Source organism: Sus scrofa, chromosome 10, assembly GCF_054392235.1.
Source record: "Sus scrofa isolate SSC_HxYL_T2T_F1_AM1 chromosome 10, Sscrofa_HxYL_maternal_Yorkshire_Landrace_v2.0, whole genome shotgun sequence".
Taxonomy (NCBI): domain Eukaryota; kingdom Metazoa; phylum Chordata; class Mammalia; order Artiodactyla; family Suidae; genus Sus; species Sus scrofa.
The window spans coordinates 16054210-16074490 of record NC_139392.1 but is presented as its reverse complement, the minus strand read 5'-3'; the positions used below and the strand labels follow the sequence as shown (position 1 = coordinate 16074490).

General features: G+C 40.6%; 1 protein-coding gene and 1 long non-coding RNA gene across 19 annotated transcripts in view; both read left to right on the top strand.

The window, feature by feature from the left end:
• ENAH (ENAH actin regulator) overlaps positions 1–20281 on the top strand; it is a 203968-nt gene that overhangs the window by 133542 nt on the left and 50145 nt on the right. For 6 of the 18 annotated variants that reach the window (XM_084979207.1, XM_021064395.2, XM_084979205.1 and 3 more), the window contains one exon: positions 18096–18152. The exons of the other annotated variants lie outside the window; for them this stretch is intronic. In XM_084979207.1, coding sequence (XP_084835333.1) covers positions 18096–18152 — 57 coding nt within the window. The remainder of the gene's footprint in view (positions 1–18095; positions 18153–20281) is intronic. 18 annotated transcript variants of the gene reach the window in all.
• Positions 9074–13210, top strand: LOC146398820 (uncharacterized). The gene is made up of 2 exons (XR_014817468.1): positions 9074–10858; positions 11076–13210. It is a non-coding gene; the product is annotated as an uncharacterized LOC146398820 (long non-coding RNA).

The following is a 20281-nucleotide window of genomic DNA, read 5'->3' as shown; positions in this document are numbered from 1 at the left end:
AAATTGGTTAAATTAGTGGGTAGTCATATAGTTTGCCGTATTGGATTCTGGTGTTTTTTTTAATTAGGTGTTAATGTTAGTATTAGTCATTGAATGTTTTTTTTCTCCTGGTCTTGATTTTTTGCAATTAATGAGTCTTAATGTGGAGAGACTCAATTACATTCTCTCTTAATTTCCACATGATAAAAATTTTGGTAAACGGGAAGATGGCCCATCATCTCACTAGCATTTTTAGTATGGCAGAAAAATTGAATTCTTCCATGATTTTGAAGCTTTATTCTCTTCTCTGTCACAGTCTCAGCCTATACCTGCCATGGGCTGGGGAAAGAGAGAGATTAGTGGAAGCAGTTGGTCCCTCCCAGCCGTCTCCTTGCATCGTGTCCCCAGTCATTGGCAAAGAAGCTTTTGGTTCTGTAGCTTTTTCATCAAAGACAAAGCATATAAAATGGTTGAAGTTCTTTATAGTCTGATTTATTTGGAAAATGGCTATTTTCATAAATTAAACACTAATCTCCGATTTTTTTGATGCCATCTATTGGCTTGGAAGTGGAGGCATATGAGGATTGAGATACTGTGGATCAGAAGTGTCCTTGGGAAAGCTATAATCTTTTCTAAAGATCTGAAAAGTAGGGTAGGTTTGTACCCACTCAGTGTCATTTAGTGAGCCCCCACCCTCCACCTAAACAAATATACCCAAAAACGTTACCTCTGATCGTGAACGTATGTTCCCTTCCATAGCGGTTTGCTTTGGGTTCATAGCCTATTCCTTGCTAAAATCATCTGTTCTTTTCCTGCCAAAACCAAGTTGGAAAAGCTTAACTTGCATGTCCCCTCCCTGACCAAACAATGTATCCCACTAATCTCTGATTAGAAGCAAAAGAAACTAATTCATAAAGGTAAATTAAGTACAGCTCTTAGTCTTTTTTACTTTGTGATATTTTACTTTTTAAAACCTTTTTTACATATTGAGTTCTGGGGTTTTTTTTTTTGCCATTTCTTGGGCCGCTCCCATGGCATATGGAGGTTCCCAGGCTAGGGGTCCAATCGGAGCTGTAGCCTCTGGCCTATGCCAGAGCCACAGCAACGTGGGATCCGAGCCACATCTGCAACCTACACCACAGCTCACGGCAACGCCGGATCGTTAACCCACTGAGCAAGGCCAGGGACTGAACCTAGAACCTCATGGTTCCTAGTTGGATTCGTTAACCACTGCACCACGACGGGAACTTCTGTTTTTTTTTAAATTAGGTGTTAATGTTAGTATTATTCATTGAATATTGGTTAATGTTACTATCATTCATACTGATTTTCAGGCTTTTTAAAAATAGAAACACATTTGTTCAAACAGTCTTTTACAAATGATCCATGTATAAACAGGACTCCCCCCCCCCCCGCCCCCGGAAAAAAAACCCAAAACCTGGGAGCTTCTCTGATTAATGTGGGAGTTGGGGGCCTGGAACCACTGGGGCGCCCACGTGCGTCCCTAGAGCAGGATTTGGAAATTACTAACTCGTCTTTTTTGCCAAAATCAAAAATCACGCAATTCTCTCTCCCTCTTTCTCCTGCCCCTAGAATCCTCTAACTCCTCAAACAAATTTTTTAAATTAAGAAAAAACAGCTTTCTCTGGGGATAGTCATACTGACCTTTCCAAGGTGCTCTGTGTGCATATCTAATATTTCCATTTCTTTTATGAAAAGGTTGGGTGGCAGGAATGTTTTCCTTTATTTTGTTTTTAACTTGGTGTGCAATTATCTAATATACTGGAAAGTACAGGAGGTGCTAAATACAGTGAGTTATATTTGGAATTTTAAAAACACAAATCACATGTTCTAACATCTTTGAAAAAGAGTTGAATTAGTGCTCTTTCTTTTATACCAAAAGCTACAGTTTATCTGTTTCCTTTGTCTAATGTAAATGGACTCAGTTTTAAATTAAGTGCATTCAAAAATGCATTATCCAGACTGATATTTCTGATTTCTCTGTTGTTTCTCTATTACATCTACAGTAGTTTTGCAGATAATAGTTATGGATTATATAAAATATAAAGTCAGTCCTTTATATTTTGTATATTTTATAAAGGAGATTCGTGGAAGCAATGTTACACAATCTTTTTCATTTTGGAAAAAGATTTAAGCCATTGGAAATAGGAAATAATTTTAAAAATCCACTTCTTAAAAAAAGGAAAATCATATGCATATCCAGTGAAATTATTCTCCTACTCTTGTTCTACCGAACAGGATTAAACAAACCTTTGTAAGAAGAAAACACCTAAGACTGCTTTTTATATCTATTGAAAATGAGAATATAGGCGTTCCCGTTGTGGCTCAGCAGAAACGAATTGACTAGTATCCATGAAGACACAGGTTTGATCCCTGCCCTCTCTGGACGTTGCCTTAAGCTGTGGTAGGTCGCAAACATGGCTTGAATCACATGTTGCTGTGGCTGCGACTTACACTGGTAGCTACAGCTCCGATTCGACCCTTAGCCTCGGAACTTCCATGTGCTGCAGGTGCGGCCCTAGAAAAAAAAAAAAAAGTTATACTTTAGGACAGAAGTGATGGATTGGTGAGCATGTGGTTACAGGCATGGAGATCAATTTAGGGCACTGTTGTGATGGTATCAGGGAAAAAGACGAGACCCGAAATGACACAGCTTGAAGAGGCAAGGGGCAGAGCCAAGAGGAGGTGATGAACTTTACTTAGTGCCTGTACCTGTGAAGGTATTGTTCTAGGGCGTCTACTCATGTCCTCATGTAGTTGTTAAAACGATTCTGAGACAGGAATAACGATCTATTTATTAAGTACTGGATGTATGCCACTAATTGGGCACATACGTTACTGATAATCTTTTTAACTACACTGCAAAGTTGGTGGCATTATCCCTGCTTTAGAGGTGAGAATGGGGCTTCCAGAAGGTCAGTGGACCAGCCCAATGGCCCCCAGCTAGACAGTGGCATAAGTGGCATTTGTGCCCAGATTCAGTTTTAGGATTCAGCCTCTTTCCACTGTGTCCGTGAGATGCAAGGGACAGGTCAGGAAGGGGAGAGATGGTGTCTCCAGGTGGTTACCAGATGGAAGGCACTCTAGGCTTATCGAAAACCACTCAGAAGTTCTAAAAAAACTGTTGTTGACACTTTCAAAAATCTCTGGATCTCGTGCCAAGATACTGATAAGAAAAGTTGAACTGTCTCAGTACCTGAATTGAACCTGACCAGTTACATATCTTTGCTTACTTAAGAAAAAACAAAGCTTAATGATAAGTACAGTTTCTTAGGGGAAGCTCTAAGTATCACTCCAGGGGGATTAGTTAAAATAATAAAAGGGTTTCTAGCTGTTGAAAATGTTGAGAACTACGGAATCAGGCCTTGGGTTCCTATATCCTACCTGTTATATCTTGCAGCCTCTCCCGGCCTTTCTCAGTCAGGGTTCCATAAGAGAATTAAGCGCTTGTGCAGAATGACCGAGTGACTGATCTGTTTTCCCCAGGAAGATACATAGGCATAGGTGTTTTTTTTTTTTTTTTTTTTTATCTGCCATGGATGCATTGGCCAAATGCTTGGAAAGCTGCTTCTCTTCTGTTCCCCCCCCTTGGTCTCCCTGTGTGCCTCTGTTTTCTGATTTTTCCAGCCACCCGCAAGAACTACTGGAAGTTCTAGGCTGGAGTTGGGACCAGAAAAAGACTGTGGATTAATGCAAGTGATAGTTACTAATATATCAGAGCCTTCTCATTTGTTCAGTATAGCACGATCTTCCATTATGTATATTTAAGACTTGAAATGGTTCTCTAATTCTTCGTCACTAGGAGGGAAGTTTGCATTAATAAATAATTGCAGCTACTCCTCTTAGTTTACAAGCCTCCTCATCATTAGTGGGATTACTGCCTGGAGTACAGTCTACTTGACTGTTGCCATGTGCTTTTTTTCTTTCGGGCTAACCCAAGTGTCTCAGTTTAAAACCCTGACTCAGGGATTCAAAAAGTGTGGTTCAAGGACCCTGGAGGATCCTCTCCTTGACCTTCTCGGAGTGGGGGCGGGGGGGGGGAGCGTCTGTAAGGCAGTCCCTTCACTTCATTACACTTCAACCAGATGACATAACACAGCAATACTAACTGCAAAAGCAAACATAATCCAGCTGTCTCCTTTTTGCTTGGCCAACATTCTCGAGATTTGTAAAAATAGGAGACTGGGTCTTTTTTTGTCTTTCATGGCTGCACCTGTGGCATATGGAAGTTCCCGGGCTAGGGGTGGAATTGAAGCTGTAGCTGCCAGCCTACACCACGGCAACACTGGATCCAAGCCACATCTTCGACCTACACTGAAGTTAGCAGCAATGCCAGATCCTTAACCCACTGAGCGAGGCAGAGATCAGACCTGCGTCCTCACGGAGACGGCGGCAGGTTCTTAACCTGCTGAGCCAAAATGGGAACCTCAAGACTAAGTCATTTTTATCACTGATTTTTTGTTTTGGAGAATAATCCTGCTTCATAAAAATGTTTTCGTTAACATGTAATAGCTTTTTAATTGTTTTTAAAATGAACTGCTAAAAATTAAAACTAAAAAAAAAATATTTAGGAGTTTCTGTCGTGGTGCAGTGGTTAACAAATCCGACTAGGAACCATGAGGTTGCGGGTTCGGTCCCTGTCCTTGCTCGGTGGGTTAACGATCCGGCGTTGCCATGAGCTGTGGTGTAGGCTGCAGACGCTGCTCGGATCCCGCATGGCTGTGGCTCTGGTGTAGGCCGGTGACTACAGCTCCGATTCGACCCCTAGCCTGGGAATTTCCATATCCCGCGGGAGCGGCCCAAGAAATGGCAAAAAGACCAAAAAAATATATATATATATATTAACACAGCAAATAGTGATATAATCCACATTAACAGAAGCTCCTCAGGGTCTTTAATCATTTTTAAGAGTATGATGGGGTTCCCACGACCACAGCCTTTGAGAACTGCTACCCTAACTGGTCAGGGAGAGCTGTTGACTGAGAACAGAATCTCCATAATGTCTTTTTATCTTTTCTAGGCATCCTGGCAAAGAAATCTTAACTACTGGATAAGATTGCCCAGTAGATGAGGATCATTTTATATTCTTTTCTCTTAAACGTAGGATTCTTTCTCTTTAATGTAAGACCAGCTTTTCCTTCTTTAGCATTGTAATTCCTTCTTTTCCTGTTTTTCATCTCCTCTCCTCCCCATAACAATGACTACATGGGGGACTAGGCATTTAAGAATTGGTTTTTGGGAGTCCCTGACATGGCACAGCAGGCTAAGAACCTGGCATTGTCTCTGGTGGTATGGGTTCAATCCCTGGCCTGGTGCAATGGGTTAAGGATCCGGCATTGCTGCCCCTGTGGTGTAGGCCAGCAGCTGCAGCCCAGATTCTATCCCTGGCCTGGGAACTTCTGTATGCCATGGGTGGGGCCAAAAAGAGAGGGAGGGATTTTCCCACTCCTAGAAATAGGCAAATATTATTATTCTAATTCCTGCCATCATCATTATCAGCTACTAATGAAAGGGAAAATGTAGATGCGGTAGCCTTATTTCATACCTAATACATAAAAATTGTTCAGTGATAAGGAGGGTTTTTTTGGATAAATCTGCATTTCATAATCATATAGAAAGTTATTTTAGCCTGAAGTTTGTTGTCAGACAGACGCTGTATTCTGTTTGTCTATCACTCTTTTTTTTTTTGGCCTTTTCTATGGCTGCACTCGGGGCATATGGAGATTCCCAGGCTAAGGGTCTAATTGGAGCTGTAGCTTCCAACCTTCACCACAGCCACAGCAACGTGGGATCCAAGCCACATCTGCGACCTATACCACAGCTCATGGCAATGCCAGATCCTTAACCCACTGAGCAAGGCCAGGGATCAAACCCGCCACCCAGTCGGATTCGTTAACCACTGAGCCACAACGGGAACTCCTGTCTTTCATTCTTTTTTCTCTGTTTCTCTGGCAGTTGTACATCTTATAATGGATCATGTGATAGAGGTCCAGCTGGTCTCTTCAGTCTAGCTGGTGACTTCTTTTTCTTTTTTGGCTGCCCCACTGCATCTGGAACTCCCAGGCCAGGGATCAGATCAGAGCTGCAGTTGCGACCTGAGCCGCCCCTGCAGCAGTGCCAGATCCTTTAACCCACTGTGCCAGGCTGGGGATCGAACCTGCTTGCCGACACTCCCAAGATGCCACTAATGCCATTGCGCCAGAGCAGGAAGTCCTAGCTGGTGACTTTTTACAGTAAGCTTGAAATTTAATTAATGGTGCTGCAGTGAGCTGAGGAGGCCATTCCGTGGTGATTGATATGTTTTCCTGCGGGAGATGTGTACAATTACTTGTATTCCTGAATTTTCATCATATTGGTTGTTCATAAATTGGTGAAGAATTTGCTGGGTATTAAACTATCCAATTCTGGTACTTTTTGTGGGATTTTTTTCATCTGAAAACAAGGATGCAGGAGGGAGAAACTTCGATAGAATAGAAATCTGTCCTGTCCATTGATGATAGGACACAGTAATTGTAGGAGCTACTTTGCCCCTGGTGAGAACAGTGATTACACACAGTGGCAGCCAGTCCTGTTCCACAATTTTTATAGCCTAATTTTTTTTCCAGTTGAAGTATAGTTGATTTACAATATTATATTAGTTTTAGGATTGCACAGCTTATTTTGGGACATGCTTTCATCAGACAGTGAGTGATGGTGTGTGCCGCTGGGTTGTCCATGTTTGTATTCAGCCAAGCGCATGTGCACATTAGTGCCTCAGAATTAACATTGGGCATTCCTGTTTTTATGATCTAGGCAAGATAGAAAAGTCCTTTTTTTTTTTTTTTTTCCTTTTTAGGGCTGCACCAGTGGCATATGGAGGTTCCCAGGCTAGGGGTCAAATCGGAGCTGTAGCTGTAGCTGCCAATCTATGCCACAGCCACAGCAACCTGGGCTCCGAGCTGTGTCTGCGATGTACACCACACCTCACGGCAACACTGGATCCTTACCAGCTAAGCAAGGCCAACAGATGGAACTGCGTCCTCATGGATGCTGGTCAGATTCATTAAACGCTGAGCCACGACAGGAACGCCAGAAAAATTCTCATGAATCTTTTGAAGATGATATTAAGTGGTTATCTTTGACACTTGGTTTTTTATGTCAGGAGTCGTGTGACAGTGTTTTATTAATCCATTGAAAATTCCTGAGAGGTAGATGGTCTTGGAATCGAAAAGAGAAAAAGTCACAGTAAAATTAATTTGTACTCCTAGTAAGGTACTGTGTTGCATGATATGACAGAAACAGAAATCAGTGACTCAAAATTCTGGAGTTCCTTTTGTGGCTCAGTGGTTAACGAATCCGACTAAGAACGATGAGGTTGCGGGTTCGATCCCTGGCCTTGCTCAGTGGGTTAAGGATCCGGCGTTGCCGTGAGCTGTGGTGTAGGTCGCAGACATGGCTCGGATCCTGTGTTACTGTGGCTCTGGTGTAGGCCAGTGGTTACAGCTCCAATTGGACCCCTAGCCCGGGAACCTCCATATGCCGTGGAAGCGGCCCAAGAAATGGCAGACAAAAAAAAAAAAAAAAAAAAATTCTGACCATAAGGCTGTTGTGTCGAGACGTGGTCAGAAATATCTCCAGGACAGTCTAAGTCATAAGTACTATGAATGGTGCAGAGTGTTGATCAGGAAGTAGAATAGGCGTATAATAGCATCCTGCTCATGGAAAGACACCAAAAATAATTCCTGTAGAGTAGATCTGCTATTTCTTGCAGTTTTTGTGATGATTCATGTGAAGAAAGAAATGACTTGTGTTTTCTGGAAGTTTTCAGGGATATTTGGCTATGACAGTGACATTTACGTAGGAAGAAATACATTTTTACTAAGAAGTTTCCTGTGCAAGTTGTGTCCTGATCTTTACTGTGATAATACACAAAGGATTACTTTTTCTGGTTCAGATTTAAGGTCATTTAAGATTCCCATGGATTTAACATTTTCCTTCAGCCTTGGAATCACACATCCCCAGTTTGAAGACACTGACAGGATGAGTGCTGCTACTTCCCAGGTCTCTAGTGTCTTCTGCAGGTGATACTGGGGGGTGACCTTATGTTACTGGGAGGTAGGCTGGGTTTTGTATACCTCTGTTGTGCAGTTCAGATAATCTTGCAGCAGCTTTCCATTGCCCTCAGGATAGAGTACAGACTGCTCTGAGTTCCTTCATGAGCTGGCCCCTCTGGACTCTGCATTAACTGGACACGCTCCCCTGCTTCCAGGTCCTCGTACCTTCTGTTCCTTCTTTTACTACAATGGGACTTGCTGTTTTCAGAAACACTTGAAAATGATAGGATTGTATAAATAAACTTGGCAGAACCATAGTTAGTGATAATCCTAATACAGTGATCTTTAGCAGGTAAAGATCAAATTATTTAGTGTCTCCTTATGCTGAAGGCCGAAAGATAAATAAATACTTGTTTCATTCTCTCATTTGTTTGTTCATTTATTTTGGGGGCAGCATATGGAAATTGCCAGCCTAGGGGTTGAATCAGAGCTGAAGCTGCTGGCCTACACCATAGCCACAGCAACACCAGATCTGAGCTACGTCTGCGAATTGCCACACGACTCATGGCAATCCCGGATCCTTAACCCACTGAGCGAGGCCAGGGGTAGAACCTGCAGCCTCATGGTTCCTAGTTGGATTCGCTTCTGCTGTGCCGTGAGGGGAACTCCAGAATATGTATTTTTTTAATGTAGCCTACAGTCTTATTAATCCAGCCTTAGATGTGATATATAAACAGCTATCGAGTATATTTAATGCAGTAATAGTAATTTATAGTATTTACTTGCATGTATAGATGTTTGAGTATCTAGAGTTCTGTTCTTAGGAAGCTATAACTAATTTAGTGCTCTAAAGGGGTACTATTTTGGGAAATCAGCTTGAATTGTATCTTTTCCTTCTTAAGTCGGTGCTTTTGCCCCAGTTTGGGCAGTACAGTTTTATTTTCAGGTATCATATTCCAGACAAGCGCTAGTCGCTCAGGACTCTTTGATATTCTGTATTATCAATTGGTCCAGCAATTACTTCTCTGCCGGTATTTATCCTTTTATTTGAAGCTGAACAAGTGTCATTTAAAACTTTACACAGGTATTTACTGTGTGTTTCATTTTCCTGTGAATAGTGAATAGGAACAACAGCCGCCTGCTGGAGTCCTGACTCATTTAAAAACAAATTCAGCATAAGGTTGTTGCTGGAGAAGACAGAGCCAGATGGCCTTTCTAAAGACACCTCCCTGTTTTCTAGAGTCACCCTTCTCTTGAACATTTCTCTCATGCTCAGCCTTCTGATGGTTCTTTGGTCATGGGGCTTGGGGAAATAACTTCTCTTCACACTGGAAATTGCCCAAGGACCAGGTGTCTTCCTTGCTCAATTTTAAAAAGATTTTTTTTTTGGGGGCGGGGGATGCTTGTGGGATCCCAGCCTTACAGTCCATTAAAAACCTCAGCTATAGGAGTTCCCATCGTGGCACAGCGGAAATGAATGCGACTAGGAACCATGAGGCTGCGGTTCGATCCCTGGCCTCGCTCAGTGGGTTAAGGATCCAGCGTTGCCGTGAGCCTGTGGTGTAGGTCAAAGACTCGGCTTGGATCCCACATTGCTGTAGCTGTGGTGTAGGCTGGCAGCTGTAGCTCTGATTGGACTCCTAACCTGGGAACCTCCATATGCCACGGGTGCGGCCCTAAAAAGACAAAAGACACACAAAAAAACATGTCAGCTAGAGATTTTCTTTATATTATACTGAACTAGGCTTTATAGGAATCCCCACTTACCCATCCACCTAAGGGTTGTTTTTTTAGTTGAAGATAGTTTTATTTCACTGATTTTTTTGTTTAAATATTTCTGGTCTTGTCTATACCTCCTGCTTCTTCACTATAATTATATGCAAATGTATTCATTCTCATATTTTTTTCTCTCCCATTTGCATTATTTAGATGCACATACAACACATAAATATAGTGTTTAAGTTATACTGATTTTGTAGAAAGCTCCAGTTAACAGATTTATCAGTTACCTCCTGTGTGCCAGGCACCGTGCTGGTTGCTGTTTTGGGGAAGGAAGTTGAGCGTGACAGTGATGTTATACTTTGGAGCATCTTGAAGTCTATTGAGGTAGACAGCTGACACAATAGGTAAATGTAAAGTTTATCACTAATAGCTAATAGTGAACAGAGTAGTTAATAGATTCTAATACTTAATATAAAGTTTTTGATTCAGCAGTCACACAATAAATTGAAAAGATCTTAGTCTCGACCAGTTTCAGGGTTTTCTTTTTCCTCTCCCTTGCTTTTGTGTTTTTAAATAAAAATGTGTTGCAGTTGCTTTTGTATTTCATTTTTAGAGGATTAGAAGTAAAAGACTATGATTTTACGTGGAAAATGTCTAATGAAGAAAGTAAAATAACATAGGCCTATAGGTTGAACTTAAATATTAAGAATATCATTTAAAATATATTTTATATGCAGTTTTCCAGAAAAAGAAGTTGAGTAACATTTATGACTTCTTAAGAATGGGAATATAGCATGCCTAATTTAAGTTTGACAGCATAAGTGATGGCTTTTTTTCATTTTTTTCTGTCTGAATATAGTTTCATCTAAGTAAAATACTTTCACATTTGAATTGGCATACCAAATTTAAGCCAGTAATCAAAATTGTGAGACATTTTGTTTTTAAAGAGTAGTGAAATAAAGATACATATTGTTATGGATGCAGTAAATTTCAGAGACTAAAGTTAACAATGTTTAGTTGTAGAACAAATTTTATTTTTATGTCCTTGCTCACAACCCACACTGATTATTTATATTTAATTCTATCCGTAAAACCCATGTGAGGTAAACCAACCCAGTTCATTTAATTGTGTATTCAGTGAAATTATTCTTTTAATAAAATTTTACATACTTCTGAATTTCAAAAAGTGAACACGGACACCTTTGTCCTTTGTAAGCTGCCCTGTGTTGTTTTATTTATTTATTTATTTTTTTGTCTTTTGTCTTTTTGTTGTTGTTTTTGTTGTTGCCATCTCCTGGGCAGCTCCCGCGGCATATGGAGGTTCCCAGGCCAGGGGTTGAATCGGAGCTGCAGCCACCAGCCCACGCCAGAGCCACAGCAACGCGGGATCCGAGCTGCCTCTGCAACCCACACCACAGCTCACGGCAACGCCGGATCGCCAACCCACTGAGCAAGGGGCAGGGACCGAACCCACAACCCCATGGCTCCTAGTCAGATTCGCCAACCACTGTGCCACGACGGGAACTCCCCTGTGTTGTTTTAGATAGAAGTTGCTTCTTGTTTTGCTGAAATCATGGATTACTGTGCAGAGAAAAGGAGAAGGGCCAGGGCAATAGGGTTCCCGTGGAGAAGGAGAGCGCTGTCCTGGTTTAACTTCGGCTTGGTTTTCCGTGAACCATCCTGAGTGGATGTGTATTCAAGAGTCATGACCTAAGAACTTGCCTGGGATTTTGTTTTTGTTTTTGTTTTGTCTTTTTAATGCCGCAGCCTGGCATGTGGAGATTCCCAGGCTAGAGGTTGAATCGGAGCTGTAGCTGCCGGCCTACACCACAGCCACAGCAACATGGGATCCAGGCCACACCTGTGACTTACGCCACAGCTCATAACAATGCTGGATCCTTAATCCACTGTGTCAGGTTGTTAACCCATTGAGCCATAACAGGAACTCTTTTTTTGATTCTCATTCTTTTTCTCTTATAAAAGTAGGAAAGAACAGAGATGGTCTTTGAAAATCTCTGTATCATACTTTTAAAATGAACATGTTTTCTTGGTTAAGAGGTTCAGCTCTTTACATGTGGATAAGGGAGTGAAGTTACCTGAGCTTCCTTAAAAATGGTCTGAGGCATCCCCATATCACTGGATGTGCCCATTTAAAAAAATATCACACAACCTAAAAGTTGAGAGCTAAGTCTTATTTGGGGCAAAATGAGGACTCCAGCCCTGGAGGCAGCATTTCGGGGAGCTTTGAAGTAGCTGCTGTGGGGAGACAGGGAAAGGCCAGTGTACCCGTGATGTTGGTGGAGGGGGAGGTACACGCCACCCAGCGCACGTTTTACGGAAGGTTACTACTGTTCACGAACAGCACATGTCACCCGAAGGATTGTAGTGCTTTTCTAAACACAAGCAGAGGCAAATATAGGGCTCATAAAAATTTTCTCCAGAAAATATCTCCGACCTGTTTGGCCTTATCCTGGTCTTGGTCAGAGGTTGTCGAGGGTCGGCAGCTGCAGCGGCTCAGGATTCAGCTCATGTAGAGGCAGCTGGCACGTGCCAGGCTCCACCTCCACGCTCCACACCCCAGGTGCCCAAACAGGCCCCTGCCGCTGCCCGTGAACCTTATCTGTGGGGTTGGGTGCCTGTGTCATTTCTCCCTGAACTTTGATGCTCTAGGCAGCCACACATTTCTGTCTCGTACTTCCTTGCTTGTCTAAGTTTGGGCCACTTTGCCTAATGTTAGTGTTCTACTAAAACTCTTCGCCTTCGTCTTCAGACAGATTTTTCATATTTCTTAGAAAATTTGGTATTACCTAATTTTACTTATTTTTATTTCTTTTTCTTTTTAAGGCCCCACACCTGCGGCATATGGAATTTCCTGGGCCAGGGGCCGAATTGGAGCTGCAGCTGCTGGCTTGTGCTACAGCCACGGCAACACCGGAACCAGGCCGCATCTTTGACCTTCCACAGCTCATGGTAACACCGGAATTGTTAACCCACTGAATGAGGCCAGGGATCGAACCCGTGTCCTCATGGATATTGGTTGGGTTCATTACCGCTGAGCCACAACGGGAACTCCCAGCTCATTTGACAGTTAGAAAGACTGATGCACGTGGAGTGTAGAGGCACACAGTATGAACTGGATGAATTAGATCACAGTCACGTCATGGGGAGAAAGCACTGGATTTGGGTATTTATCTTAAGATTAAGCTACGGAAGAGATTTTACTAAGAGATACCTTGATTTGGTTGAGTTAAGTATCCCTGTCTACTGTGGGGAAGGGGAGAGATGTGGAAATCAGAATGGACAGCTTAATTAGGTGATGGTATTTAATAATCTAGACTGGTGGCCCCTGGAGTTTTTATCTTATTTCCTAATGCATGTGTGTTTGTAGTTATCTATATGTCTGGTGTTGCCATATTGCATACATTCTGAAACATGGAAGAATACAAGTGTAAAAAGGATAAATGAGAAAAAAAGTCACAGAAGTAGAAGTACCACTGTTTAATTTCCCATCTTAAGTGTATGTGTAGCGTTCTAGGGCACACGAGTCCCGCTTTGAAAACCAAGACATCGTGGATCTAAGCAAGAGATCAACTATGGAGTTAGTTTGGAGAGAGAGGTGAGGAGATCGCATGTACAGACCTTGGAAATGGGTTAAATAGTAATAGAAAGAAGAGACGAGAAGGGCCCTAGATTAGTTTTGCATAACCGAATGGGTAACAGCACTGGTTAGAGAGGTAACAGATACTCCAGTAGTAAGCTCATCCTGTTTTGTTACTGTGCATTCTACCTGCAGTGGTGTTTTTTCTGAGCATATACTTAATGGTGCCGTAGCAATGCACGAGGCTGTTGGCGGGGTGGAGATGGAGATGATAAGGTGATTTGATGGACAAGACTGGATCAAGACTCAGGAGGAAGGAGTAGAGACGTGAATGTGAGACAAGGTTGCTTCTTGCCTTTAGAAGTGTTAGCATAAAGGATACGGCAAAATGGGAAAGCTGCAGACCCCTCCACTTCTGGTTGACTCGTGTAGTTTTGTCAGCTGGAAGCAGTCACTCATGCCACCTCTAAAAATAAATGGCTTAGGAGTTTCCATTGTGGCTCAGTGGAAACCAACTCATCTAGTGTCCATGAGAACTTGGGTTTGATCCCAGGCCCCTCGTGGTGGGTTAAGGATCCGTGTTACCGTGAGCTGTGGTGTAGGTCGAAGAGGCGGCTGGGATTTGGTGTGGCTGTGACTGTGACATAGGCCAGCAGCAGCCGCATCTCCGATTTGACCTCCAGCCCGGGAACTTCCGTATGTCGCAGGTGTGGCCTTTAATAAAAAAAAAGAAAGAAGAAAAACAAATGGCTTACAAAACAGATGCTGTACTGACACTGTTGCCAGTCAGGCCTAATAAATTATCAGCCATTTGTCAGCTGTTAGCAGTCATTTTCATGCTCACTTAGGAGGGAATAAAATGCATTTGAAGCCCTAAGTTGGAGGAGAATGAATGAAGAGAGGCTGGGGAACCCAGTCATACAAACAGTTTTGCCTAAGATTCAGTAATGGACAAAATGCATTTTTGTATGATGGTTTTTTTTTTTTTTTTTCCATGTGTGGCTATAGATGCATGATGCTTCATTTCCCTAGATATATAAAGATTTTTCCTTTATTAAAAACGGTAATTTTAAAACAATTTGAAATTCTTTTGAAAATGTTTTAAAGAGCCATTTTAAAAATACCATCACTGAATAAAACTTACTGTCTGTACCTGTCATGTCTTTTAGCCCAGTGCCCTGCAAATATGGTGCCCTTTTTTCCTCCTGGTTTTATTGAGGTATAATTGACAGATAAAATTGTAAGATATTTAAAGTGTACGTCACGATGATTTGATAAACGTACACATCATGAAAGGGTTTCTTCCATCTGATGAACACATCCATTACACATTTATCTTTTTTGGTTGGTTGGTTTTGGTAAGAACATTTAAGTTCTACTCTCTTAGCAAACTTCAGTTATACAGTGCAGTGTCATCAGTTATGTTTTACATTAAATACTCCATCTTTATCATCTTAAAGTTGAAAATGGGTATCCTTTTACCAGCCTATTTCACCTACCCCTCTAGCTGCTTGCATCCCCCTTTTCTACTTTGAGTTTCTATGAGTTTGGCATTTTTAGATTCCACATTCAGGTGACTGCATGCAGCCTTCGTCTTTTCTCGGTCCGGCTTCCTCCATTTAGCATGATGCCCTCAAGGTCCATCCATAGTATTGCTTATAGCAGGATTTCCTTTTTCCTGTGGTTGAGTAATATCTTTATCCATCTATCCGTTGGCTCTCGTGACCAATGCTGCACTGAGCATGGGAGCACGGGTGTATCTTTGATATCCTGTTTTCATTTCCCTTGGGTATACACCCAGACGTGGGATTGCTGGGGTCGTACGGTGGTTCTCTTTTTTAATTTTTTGAGGAATCTCTGTGTTGTTTTCCATGGTGGCTGTACCCATTTATTCCCGTGGTACCTGTTTTGAACAACCATACTGCTGCTGTGTCTTCCTTCATTCTGGTCTAGATACTTTAGAACAGACACAGCCGCTTTCATTCTCTCTGAAAAAATGTCTACAGTAGAACCTGGCCATCGTGGAGGCGATGCCTGAGGGCCCGAGTGGTGTGGTCCAAAGTAGCACCGCTAATTTGGGTGCCCATGCTGTGCCCACTCCACACACCAGCTTTCCAGAGAGGACAGATCCGATGAAACCAGATCTGCATTTAAGCAAACTGCATTTACTCCTCAGGAAAAATGCTGAGATAAGTTGTATCCTTGTTACCAATTGCCTTGGGAGTAACTGCCCGATAGTGGCAACCTCTAGTGTTGAAAGTCGGAGCATCGGGTCGGCTGTAGTCGTTACATACAGCAGTAAAGTTCAGTAGTGCTGACAGAGGTCAGCTTGTCATTTTCCTTTGCTGGTGTCTCACCCAGGGGTTCTGTTTCCCTGCTTGTATGAGACACCTAACCATGTTGGTTAAAAGGCAGGGGGAAGCCTGAGGGACAGTTGGTTTACAAACTACATTAGGAATAAATGAACAGCACGGCAAGACCACTTTATGTCCGAGTAACTCGTAAAGGTGGCCGTTTTTCTCTTCTAGAAGTCTAAGATAGGTATTAAAGTTTCCTTTTTTGATATACCTTAACCTCCTCAGTTCATGCTTTCCTTTAGGGCCGCGTCCTTATTTCTCTCACCCTAAGGCTATTTTAGTGTGCAAACTTAAAGCACCCTTTTTCTCCCCCCTGAATTTACACAATCTGAACCCTGAACATTCTTTTCCCATATGCCACCCTCCTCCCTTGACTGAGTGAGGAAAGAGTTAAGGGCATCAGTGTTAAGCCGGAAGTGCTCTTATCCTTATGCATATGATGGAATGAATAATTTAGTATCTTCGGGAAATGCAAACTGCAGTAGAATTCAAGCAACCTTAGGTCAGTATTTTACACGATGGTATGAAGTTAAAGTCAGTAGAAAGAAGATGTTTTAAAGATACCAAGTGCAAAAATGTTGCATAATAGTTTAAATTGTGACAAGATTGAGAGTTTCTGGCTGAAAATGCTTTGTTTTCTGCGGTAATAATGTTTTACCTGCATTCTGACAAATGTCGGATGACTTTTGGCCAAAATGATTGGTAATGGAACGTGGCAGTTTCTTTGCTGTCAGAGAGGAGATAATTTCTCAGGTTTTTCTTGTAAGTTTTTAATATTTTCCTTATGTTTTTCCCTCCCTTAAATATAAATTAAAGAAACTGAAGGATAAATCCTGGAGACTAGGCATGCTTATTTAATAAAGGCTTTATAGAAGTAGTCTTTTACAAACATCGGTAAGACAGATTTTTTAAAAGTTTAAACTTAAAATATAGTTACTGAAAATTTTCTAAGTGGTTTATCATCTTTGGCATGACCTGATTAGGCCAGTAGACATTTTATATTTATGTCTTTTTTATGTCATTACTGTAAATATTGTGCATGTGACTTTAATAATTGATCGGATGGGTTGAAATACTTAGCAAAGGTGACATTCATCAATCTTTATTTTGTGTTCGAAAATATCTGCTGTATTAATGTTCTTAAAGCAAGATTTAAACAATTGGATTATATTAAATCTGATTTCTAAAAATGATCGGAAATTATCTTGATGATTTAAGATTTATTACCATTTTCAGATGTGCAGTCTTTAAATATAAATTGGTTTGGTTCTGATTCTATGCCAACTTTTTTAGTTTACATTGTATTATTGAAAGAATATAGTATTAGAGGAAATCTAAAATGCTGTCTTGTTTGCCTTTATGTAGTCTTTCTTAAGTCAAGATTTTTTAATTTGTTCATTGTTTCATGATTAATACTAACGGAAAGACAAAAATCTTTCCTATGCTGAAAAGAATTTCTTTAGCATTTTATAGAAAAGTATTGATGTAAAGTTCTGAATGTCACTAATATAAGACTGAAAAAAAAATTGATTTTGTTTATCCCAAACCAGTTTTGAGTGTCACCTTGATTTTATTAAAAGACTTTTTCCCCTTTTCGTAAATTATCACCTTCTCATTATATTTTTTCACTTATAGAGAATTTACCTCGTTAATACCTAAGGGTAAATTTTAGTGTAGATAGCCTAAATATTAAATTGCTTTTTGATGTGGCCACACATTTTTTAATAAGATATTTTATCAAATATGTATACATATATACATACTGGAGAAGAAAGGAAAATAAAAATGTGGCTTGATAAGACAATGATTTTGATGTTTTTCAAAGTGAAAAATGAAGATATTCATATTTACATCACTTTAATTGCTGGAGGCGGTTGAAAATGGCTTTGGTATTTTTCAAACAGTAGAAACAAGTTCATCTCCTGTTAAGCTGATCTTAAGCATTTTCCCTAAATTTTTTTCAGCTGCAAATTCTTTTAAATTAGCAATACTAAAAAGGGGGTAGATGTCATGAAATTCACTCTAATGGCTGTAGATCTTGACTTCCTATGCCTCAGATCCATCTACTTTTAAAAATATAATTGTGCAACGCAAATCAATTGCCTCCTCTGATTGTATAACTCAGGAAATAAGCCTTTAAGTGTGTCACTTGATCTGTGGCTTCTTATAGGGTATCTCCACTAATAAGATAACACCTTCATTTCTTTAAGTTTATGTTAAAGAGGATACGTTTTTACTAAATTGCAGAGTGTCCAGTACAAGGATCTAGCTAGGACGTATGTGTAATACGTTTTGAACCTTTCCAAGCACCTTTTAGTTTGTGTGAAGTTCTTCAGATGGCCCCATTGTCCTTTGAAGCTTCTAACACCAAGGTGTCTGTTGCAGCCCAGAGCAAGGTTACTGCTACGCAGGAGAGCACTAATTTGCGATGTATTTTCTGTGGTAAGCAACATTATGTTTCCATTACTTTTTCAAGCTGTGGTCCATACTACTTGCACATTTCCATAACTTTTGTTTCCTTAGGCCATGGTCTGGTTTGTGGCATTTGGGATATACAGCAAGCTCCTGTTTTATGTTGTGATATTTGTTGTGGTTCGTGTAGGTGGTTTGGTCAGCTTTTGAGTTGGCTTCTTAGGATTTAGTCAGAATCAGGATCTTACAACTAAGTCTTGCTCACTTCTTCCAACACGAGCGGGCAGGGGGGAGGGGGTTTGTTCGTTTTTTGTTTTTAACCCTTTTGTTCGAGAAGTCTTTCAGATTAGAATTTAAGGGAAAAGGGTGTAGACCTCTTACTATGATTTGGGGAATGTCAATGTGATTTATTGGAAGGGAGCGTTTGCCTAACTTGAGTTAATCCTTAAGTGTACATTTTGTGAGGCAGATGTAAGCAGTTGCTTAACTGTAATAGGTTCATTTCTGATCCTTTGCTCATTAAGTTAGACATCTGTGGCTTAGCAGTGAATTTGGGCTTCAAGAGTGTTTTCTTTCACTTTCACTCTCATACACACGTGTGCACATATGTGTGTTGTCTGCATGGACAAACCTGTTATGTCACTTAGCCATTCCACACTACAGTTAATTAGATATATTCATATCCTTACATATCTGCACATGGACACACATGCTCAGACACACACACCTGAACTCTCTTTATTCTCATTTGACTCTAAAACTTTCTGTTTGAAAACCCAAGTTCAAAAAGTTTAAATCTTTAGAGCCTTTTTGTTTTTTTGAGTACTGTATGTCTTGACTGGCCAGATTATTTTATAAGAAATAAAATGATATAAATAAATATATATACTACTAAAATTTTTTATAAACACTTCAGCTGTGTACATGTACTTTATCCACGTGACTCAAGAGTTTTTGATGTGATTATTCAGTATTACTAATATTGTTTCTTTACCTTCAAAGAGAATTGTGTTAAGGTTTATATGCTTGCTGGTTTAGGCAAAGAAGCACGTGTTACACTTTTCCAAAAAATGAAAATTCTGATGCCTTGCCTGATCACCTGAGGTTTTATTTTACAGTCACTCCAGGTGACAGTTGCAGCCTGAGCCTGTTGTGCGGCTCTTTATAAACTCCCCAATCCTTCTCAGAGTCCTCAGTTAATCATTGCAGATTTAAAGTGTTAATTAGTGACTTTTATAACTGATTTTACTGCCTCCTCCTGGGGGCTCTTCCAGGCCATCTTTTGAACTAGCCATGAGGGATTGCTTGTGTTTGTGTTTGTTCTTAGCACTTTTTGACCTCTTTTTGAAAACCAGCTTGATGTCTATACTTTGCTCTCTAATGTGGAGGTCCACATGCAAAATAATAGAATTTACCCAATTGCAGAGAAAAGATTGATTCAGCCTTCATTAAGGTGAATTTTTTTTTATTGAAAATAATGTGTTAAAAAGCCGATCCCCCATTATTACCTTTAATTGATTTAACTGTGTACAAAACAATATAATTACCACATTGCTAAGGTTAATCTTGATTGTAATGTGTATAATAACACCTTTTTGTCTTTTAGTCCTGTGTTTTTAAATAGTCTGTGGCTAAGTGTGAAACTAGATCTGTGAAAATTAAAATGTGACAATGAGTGAAATGTGCGTTAGCCAAAATTCAGTATTGAGGTCAAGATTGAAATGCCATTCATTCCTGGTTTAGAGAGACAGTCTGTTCTGATTACCATCATTTATAAGCTATCATATCCGTGACATGGACACATTTTCTATATTAGAAACAGTAACGTACATGCTTTGCTATATAAATTCCCGCCAGGACAAATTAAAACCAACCATTGTCTTTGGCTATGGTGATAAAACAGAAAACTAACCCTCATACTGCTCCTGTTCCTTATGATATGACAACAGGAACAAAAAAGCTTCAGTTGTCTCTTCTCCTTTTAAACCCCAGACCAACTGTTAACCATCCTGTGATGCTCATAAAATATTGTTCCTTGCCCACTGGTTAGGAAAATACCTTTTTTTGCCCTCTCATGTAGGCATATGACCCATGTGAAGTAACTAATAGTTGTATTCCACGAAATACAGTGGCAGCGACAGCCTTGCCTAATCTTAATT